The sequence below is a fragment of the Myotis davidii genome, unplaced genomic scaffold, assembly GCF_000327345.1.
Source record: "Myotis davidii unplaced genomic scaffold, ASM32734v1 scaffold143, whole genome shotgun sequence".
Lineage (NCBI taxonomy): Eukaryota > Metazoa > Chordata > Mammalia > Chiroptera > Vespertilionidae > Myotis > Myotis davidii.
The window spans coordinates 536,789-546,003 of NW_006294876.1; the positions used below are offsets into that span (position 1 = coordinate 536,789).

General features: G+C 34.5%; 1 protein-coding gene across 4 annotated transcripts in view; it reads left to right on the forward strand.

Annotated features, from left to right (window-relative positions):
• The window catches only part of CDH18 (cadherin 18), a 338,421-nt gene that overhangs the window by 307,958 nt on the left and 21,248 nt on the right, over positions 1-9,215 (forward strand). For all 4 annotated transcript variants that reach the window (XM_015567640.1, XM_015567641.1, XM_006769443.2 and 1 more), the window contains one exon: positions 4,636-4,753. In XM_015567640.1, the coding sequence (XP_015423126.1) occupies positions 4,636-4,753 (118 nt within the window). The remainder of the gene's footprint in view (positions 1-4,635; positions 4,754-9,215) is intronic.

The following is a 9,215-nucleotide window of genomic DNA, read 5'->3' on the forward strand; positions in this document are numbered from 1 at the left end:
GCTGAATGACCCATTATTGTTTTGATGTTCATATCTATTTCATTGACAAATTTCTTGTCACTTTCTCCTGTAATAATTAATTTTAAAAACCAATCATATTTACATACATTTTAGGTTTTGTTCTTATAAAGTAATAACAAATATGATAATATTTTTTAATCTTTATTGTTGAAAGTATTACATATGCCCCCTTTTTTTCTCATTGACCTCTCCCACCTCGCACCCACCCCACCCCAGGTCTTCACCAGCCTATTGTCTGTGTCCGTGGATTATGCATATATGCATACTAGAGGCCTGGTGCATGAAATTTGTGCACAGGTGGGGTCCCTAGGCCTGGCCAGTGATCAGGGCCGATTGGGGGCCATCTCACCCAGTCCCGATTGGGGCCGGGATGATCAGGGCCTGCCAGCTGCTATCTGGGGCCTGCGTGGTAGCCTGGAGGGAGTCAATGGGGGGAAAAGGAGACATATGTAATAGTTTCAACAATAAAAAATTATAAAGAAAAGAAATACATTTTTAAAAAGAAAATCATGCATGCATGAAATTTGATGTCAGTTCCCAAAATAGAGTAAATTCAAAATAATTAAGATGTACCTACACCTATAAAATTTGAAAATAAATGAAGGGAAGGGGAGGTTTTAAGTGGGGAAGGGACATATGTAATACTTTCTACAATAAAGATTTATTTTAAAGAAGAAAATAAATGAAGGAATGCTTTTAATCTCTCTTTCTCTCATGTGTGGGTTGTGTGTGTGTGTGTGTGTGTTTTCCATTGGAATTAAACTTAAGAAATAAAATATATAAAATAAAATATTTATTAACTAACACAAGTCTCTGCCTCATCACATCCAATTAACAATGCATCTTTGGAACAAAAGTAAATTTAGATCAGTAGAGATTTTACACTGTGTCAAGGATTAAGCTCATTTAACTAACAAAAGTCATTATAATTATATTAGCAAATATATTCATAATCCCACAGGCACCAGGCAGGTGAGGGCATGAGTGGGGGGGTAGTGGGAAATCGGGGACGGGGGGATAAGGACACATATGTAATACCTTAATCACTAAAGAAAAAAATAAAGCAAACTTGTTGATTAATTTAAAGAAGATGCGATATTTTCCATAGAATGCTCTTTTAAAAAATATATATCTTTTTATTGACTTCAGAGAGAGAGGGAGAAACATTGATGAGAAAGAGTGATTAGCTGTCTCCTGCATGCCCCCTACTGGGGATTGAGCCCAAAACCCAGGCTTGTGCCCCGACCAGGAATCCAACCAGATACCTTTTGGTGCATGAGATGATGTTCAACCACTGAGCCACACCTGTCTGGCATAGAATGCTCTTTTAAATGTAAATGTTTAGTTAGGCCTAGATCATTTACCTAATAGAATATTGTTATATTTATAAATCTGTGACACTATATTTTTTTCCTAAAAAATTCTCCAGAAATAATAGACTTTGGAAAACACATTTTAACATAAAAGAAATCAAAATTGGTTCTAATTAGTTTTTGTCAAAAGTAAATATTTACTCATGGGCATTATAAAGAATTATTCTAGCAATTATTTATAAATACCAACTCTATTTTTTTTATTTTTTTTTCTCCTTTGGTTGATTAAATCTGTGACTGTGTTTCTAAAAATCAGTGTAGATAAATCATAACTCTGAGAGTGTAGAAAATACTGATGACAGAGACATGTCAATTATAGGTCTATCTAGCAGAAGTTGAAATCTTCTGGAAATTATAAACATTAATTTCTTAAGTATGTCTCCTAGTAAAAGTCTGAGGAGACAATACATGGAAATCCTATTTGCTAATGAAAGAGAAAAGGTGAGTAGTAAAACAGAAAAGTTGAAATATCCCATCTCATATCCAAAAAATATCTGACTTCTAGATAAAAATGGAACAACATTCTAGGTTTTTGGAAGCATTTCTCAGAAATGTTATGGAAAAAAATAAGTATAGATGCATGATTCACAATTCTACAACAGTGTAAGATGAATGGTTCACTCTGACACAAAACTCATGATAATCATCTCATCATTTTCTATGTAGATGAGACCAAGAACCCTCTCACCAAGACATATTTGCCAAATGAATTCAGATTTAAAATTACCTTGATAAACATGGAAATATATTTTACTAAAGGTAACAGGAAACCAGGAAATACAACATAATATGAATTATATCAGAGATTTACAAAAAGAGTAAGCTCATGTTTATAAAAATATTAAGAAAATTTAAATAACATATAAACTAATTTTGAAATGAGAAGAATATAATTGCCCCAAAGAAGTAATAACAAGAAACAAAATAGTCTTTGATTTAAAAAACCTGTTCTCCACCAATCCCCTCCAAAATTGCTTTCTAGAATAAGAAGTGAACTTTAAATGTGCCAGTATGTTATAAGGGATCATTGCCAAAATAAAATTGCAATTTGGAGAATCACAATGAATGAAGAGTAGGAGTAAGAGGACATTTATTTTCCAAGAGAAAAGCATATTTATCTTATTTATCCCTGAACACAACCTTGAAATTTGTCTTTTTTATTTGTTTTTTAGTAAGTAACTGACATGTAGAGCATGTAGTTATGTTTGTCATATGCACACACTGTACTCTCCATAGAGAGTACATATACTTGAGAAAAATATTTTAGATGACTTATGATTATTCATCAATTAGTCAATAATCATAGCCAAGAGACAATAACAAGGAAGAAAACTCTCTAAATAGAGACTAGCTATCCTAATATATGAAAGGTTAAGCGACCATCTGACTGTCCAACCAGTAGCTATGACATGCAATGACCACCATAGGGCAGATGCTCAATACAGGGTGATGCACCCAAGAACCAGAGAGGAGGGAGCCCCATTCTGGGGTTCATCACTCAAGAACTGCCCCCTTGCAACCCGGGACCCCTCGGGGGGTGTCAGAGAGTTGGTTTCGGCCTGATCCCCTCGGGCCAGGCTGAGGGACCCCTCCTGCCGGAGGGACCCTGCTCACTCTGCAGATGCCCTTCGAGCCCTGACACCGCCCCAAATGTGGCCGGCCAGGTAGGGACCAGGGGAGGTTGGCTCCAGGGCGTGTCCGGTCTGTCTTGTCCAGTCCCACCCCACTGGCCACCTTCTAATTAATTTCCTTTCAATGTGCATGAATCTGTGCACCGGGGCACTAGTGCTTTAAGTAAAAAGGAAACCAAAAGTGAACAAATATGTGAAAGCAGGATGAAGAATTCTTGGGGGACATAAGAGGGGTGGGCTTTCACCTAGATCCCTTGCTAAAACAGTACATTTTGAGTAGTGATAGAAAGTACATAAAGGAGTGGGCCATGTGAATATATGGAGGTAATGGATCACACTATCTTCACTTTCACTGCATGAAAACACATGCTTGTCTTGTCCAACTCTCACTGACCACACCGTCTCAGTGCTTTTATCTTCCTCCTCATGACCCTGATAACATCATGGGCTTAGTACATGGAGAGGAATTTCAGCTTTAACTATGGTACCTTTTGGTGATTATTTCACTTGGTTAATATTGAGTAAAATATTCTTCAAAATCTCAAATTCTGTAATGGATGTACAATATTTCACATACAGGAAATTAGATTTTTATGGCTCTCTCTCTCTCTCTCTCTCTCTCTCTCTCTCTCTCTCTCTTTCTCTTCATTTTCATTTTCCTGCATGTGAAAAATAGGAAAGGCTGTAAAGAGGATACCTAAGCATTAGGTGAATAGCTTGTATTTAACATTGAGGCATGTAGAAATAATGTTCATGGTATTTATTCAGAAGTATCCCTTTAATTTTGAAAAGAAGAAAATATTATCTTGCTAATTTGTTTGGATATCTATTTTTAAGAGTATACTAATAATGGTTATAGCTATTGATATTGAAATTTATATTCAGTTTTTAGGCCATCCGGAATATGTTATTTACATATGCCAATATTCTCTGCTTCTTAATGTGCAAAGAATCCAAATTTTGGGATTGTTTTCTCTCACTAGAGATGAATAATGTCCCATAAAGCTCTGAGTGATGTGGTTTTGCCTGTGCCATTATTTTACTATTCAGATTTCAGGCACATCACACTCCTTAGGGGACTCAAGTTCCTCATCCTTAAAATACAGGAGCCGCACCATGATCGGAAAGGTTTCCTGAAACATTAAAAAAATAACAAAAATACAAATAAGACTCCCCTGCTTTTGCATTTACTGGTTGAGACTAACATAAACTCCAAGACCATTCTATATCAACACTGGGATATTTATATTTCTACAAACAATAGCTCATGTCTCCCCAAACAGATGTTCAAACAAAATCTTAAAACTAATTGGCCCCAAGGTACTGTGGGTGATAAAGGAAAAAAACAAAACAAAAACTAATGTTTGTGCCATGCTAGAAAATAAAATGTGAATTCTTATAAATTGTATCATAATATGTTTCCTGAAATCAGTGCAGATGAGAGCAAGTTCATTGGTACTTTTACTAGATGGATGCGAAAGCACTCAGGATGGTACAAGAGGTCTTTTAAAAATCCTTTTGTGTTAACAACTGAAAATGTTGTAATATAATTAAAATCAAGGGAATAAGCCAAGTTAAATTTACTATTCAGTGTTTGTTTTTCTCTTTAGGTTATTCATACCATCAGTGCCACCGATAAAGATGATTTTGCCAATGGACCAAGGTTTAACTTCTTTCTTGATGAACACCTGTCTATAAATCCAAACTTCACCCTGAAGGACAATGAAGGTGAACATAAGTACATATATTTTTTTTTATCAGTTTTGACTTGATGTGGAATAGGCCTGAATAGTTTTGCTATATTCTTTTATATCCATGGACAGCTTGCAAATCAGCTTCTAGAGTCAGTTTGATGTTAATATGTTATGATCTGTGAATAGCTTGTATTTAAAATTGAGACATATGTACAAATAACTTTCATTGAATTTATTCAGAAGCATCCCTTTAAATAAGAAATGTACATGTAATGTGCTCTTGGGAAATTTTTAAGAGAAATCTTAGCTGACAAACATGTTTATGAGAACTGCTGGAACTGCTAGGGGTGGAAAAATTTTAAATTAGGAAAAATGAAAAATATATCCTAGGGACAGTTAAGAAAAGAAATGCAATGTTTGAATCACCTTGCATTAGCAAGATTGCCAAGATGTGCTGTACGAATTACATTTCCTCTTGTTGTTATGAATATTTTTCAAAACATGGGTAGGTAAATATGCATAACTACAGAGTACTATGGAAATTTTTGAACACCACAGTTTAATCAGAGAAGATTTATCATGGTTTAGAACCCTATTTGATAGATTCCTCCAGGTTCCGTAAAAGTCATTCTTTCATACATAAGGAAAACATCAAGTCATTCAATATGTACAGTTCCTGATTAGCATCAAGTTTCTTGTCCCCAAGGTTATCTTTGATCACATTTCTCTGAAATGCTGTTATTTAGGATTTAACACTTGACTTTGAATAACAAAAAAGAAATAATGGTATATGCCATCGTGTGTATGACAAATTGTATTTAATTGACTATTGTACCATATTTACATTTGAAATTCCATCCTACAATTCCAAATATACTTAGTGGAATTAACCATACTAAATATGTAAAAAATAAATTAGTATTTCCCCATATTGTAAATAAGTTCATGATTTGGGTAGCATTCAACTTTCTCTCCTAGGAGATTGAAACCATGTCTAGATACCCATATTTATATTTCAGCGGGAACTGTTGTTGAAGCACACATTAGTGACTAATGTGTAAAGTCCTTCCTACTAGATTAGAATATCTGGAATTTGTGAATTTGATGAATATATTCAAAAGGCCTTACTACAGTGACTTGACCACATTTTCAATGCTAGAAACTCATATAGGAACATTTAGAAATCTATTTATAATACTGATGTAAATCTTTTAACATTTATTTTAGTCATACATATAAATGCTTGAGTCAGCTACACAATCTCAAGTATGAGAAAACTATGGATAGTTGTGTAGGAGTAAAGATGTTTGAATTTGTCCTGCTGGTTGAGCATTGACCTATGAACAAAGAGATCATGGTTTGATTCCCAGTCAAGTCACATGCTCAACTTGTGGGCTCAATTCCCAGTGTGGGGTGTGCAGGAGGCAGTGGATCAATAATTCTCTCTCATCATTGATGTTTCTCTCTCTCTCTCTATCTCTCCCTTCCTCTGTGAAATCAATAAAAATATATTTTTAAGAAAGATGTTTGAATATTTGTAAGACTTTATTTAAATGTTGAAAATACATAATATTATAAATAACAGAAATAATATATTTGAGATAGAAAAAAAACCTGTTTTCAAATTATCAGGGATTATACTATCTAAATCTTTATAACATATTGATACCTGTTAAGATATGACTCTTTTCTAACTATACACCTCTTTGATCTTTTTTTCAACACATTCTTGATTTTCTTGGTCCTTTACAATTATCATTTTATTGGAAGATTATTAAATTCAGTTCATGACTAACATTACATTAGGGTTTTAGACTAAGATAAAAATTTCAGAGTTCTTATTCAATCATTTGGTAAGAGTCTATTTAAAAATATAATGAGATATCTTTAAGCATGATATTTCATCTGATTGCATCTATAGTATATTTGAACCACTATCTGTGTATATGTTCTCCCACTCAGTGGGTTGTCTTTTTATTTTTTTGATGGTTTCTTTTGCTGTGCAAAACATTTTAGTTTGATGTAGTCCCATTTGTTTATTTTTCCTTTTGTTTCCCTTGTTGGAGGAGATATATTAGAAAAGGTATTGCTACAAGAACTGTCCAAGATTTTACTGCCTATTGTTTTCTTCAAGATTTTTTATGGCTTTTGAAATCTACCAGCTAAGTCTTTACTCTATTTTGACTTTTTTCTTGTGTGTGGTGTAAGAAGGTGGTCTACTTTCATTTGTTACACGTATTGGCCCAATTTTGCCAACGCCATTTATTGAATAGACTATGTTTCCCCCATTGTATGTTTTTGTCTCCTTTGTCAAATATTAATTGGCCACAAGGTGTGGATTTATTTCTGGGTTCTCTATTCTGTTCCATTGATATATATGTTTTTATGCCAATACCATGCCATTTTGATTACTATGGCCTTATAGTATAGTTTAATATCAGGTATTGTGGTTTCTCCAACTTTGTTCTTCTTTCTCAAAATTGCTGTGGCTATTCGGGTTCTTTTGTAGTTCCATATAAATTTTTAGAATATTCGTTCTAGCTTTGTGAAACACCTCATTGGTATCTTGGTAGGAATTGTGTTGAATCTCTGGATTGCTTGGGGTAATATGGTGTTAATTCTTCCTATCCATGAACACAGTATATATTTCCACTTATTTGTAACTTCTTCAATTTCATTCTTCAGTGTCTTATAATTTTCTGAGTACATGTCTTTTACATCCTCAGTTAATTTATTTCTAGGCATTTTATTCTTTTTAAAGCAATTGTGAATGAGATTGTTTTCATAGTTTCCCTTTCTGATAGTTCATTATTGATGTATAAAATGCAAATAATTTATGGATATTTATTTTGTATACTGCTACGTTACTGAATTCATTAGTTAGTTCTAGTAATTTTCTGGTGGACTATTTAGCATTTGCTATATATATATATACAGTATTGTGTCATCTGCAAATAATGACAGTTGTACTTCTTTCTTTCCAATTTGAATGACTTTTATTTATTTTTCTTGTCTGATTGATGTCACTAGTACTTGAAATACTATGTTGAGTAAGGGTGGTAAAAGTGGACATCCCTGTCTTATTCCTGATCTTAAGGGAAACACTTTTAGTTTTTGCCCATTAAGTATGATAGTATGATGTGGGCTATGAGTTTGTCATATGTTACCTTTATTACATTGAGGTATGTTCCCTCTATTCACACTTTGTTGAGAGTGTTTATCATAAATGTGTACCAGATATTATAAAATGCTTTTTCTGCAGTGATTAATATAATCATGTGTTTTTTATCCATTTTTTTAAATGTATATCAATTTTAGCAATTTGTAGGTGTTGTACACCTTGTATTCCAGGAATAAATTCCTTAATCCTGGTGTATTATCTTTTCAATGTATTGCTGAATCTGGTTTGCTAATATTTTGTTTTCTTTTGTAATACACGTGTCTGACTTAATCTTTATTTGTTGAGGCATCTGTCTCAAAGATAGTTATCTGTAATCAACCATTACCAGCCACAGGCTGCCTCCCTCCACTCCAACCCCTTTCTTTTAGAGACCTTGACTAATTTCAATAACTGATCATTTGGGCCGCTTTTTTTCTTCTTCTCTGTCCACATTTTAAATCCCCACTTCTATGTTTCACATTCATAGAAAGCCCACAAAAATCTAGGTCCCTGCCCTTAACCCCACTGAAAGCAGCACCCCAAGACCCATATGCACAAACTCATTCTCTACCTGCAACCGCGTTGGCCCCAGGTGTGCCATGTAGTTTCCCAGACATGTAAGCAACAAACCTTCTTCCAAAGTTTTCTGGTGGTTACTGCTGACGCACAATAAGAACCACAAGGGCTGGCCCAGCCACAACAGAGGTTATTCATAGGGTGCGATAAGGAGCACACAACAAGGTGCTCCTTAAGTATGGTACTAGTACAGGAATAGATAGGTAAATGAGAGCAAATTTAGAGGGCTAAAATAAATAGGTGGATGTCTAAGTCTATGTATAAATGTATGAACTTCACAGAAGGCCAAGGTAGGATTTTTAACCATTGTGGGAAGGAAAATTCAAAAAGTACATTGAAAGAGACCAACTGACTACCGTATTTGCCGGTGTATAAGACGACTGGGCATATAAGACGACCCCCTAACATTTCCACTCAAAATACAGAGTTTGTTATATACTCGCCGTATAAGACTACCCCCTCTTCCGCACACCTTCCACACACCAATAAAAGGTAAAACAATATCAGATTTGATTTTAACATTTTAATTTATATTCAAATGCTTATGACATGCAGGAAAACTGTCACAAGGCTGTATGTAATCAAACATATACATAAAACAGTGCAAGTTTATTACCGGTAAACATACCGGTAATTCACTAAAGAAAACACACTGTATAGACTGGTACCGTAGATGCTTCTCAGGAACACAGGCAAGCAGCCCACAACCTAGAGGGACTGTCAATGATAGAAGTAAGATAACAAATAGAGGGAGAGAGCA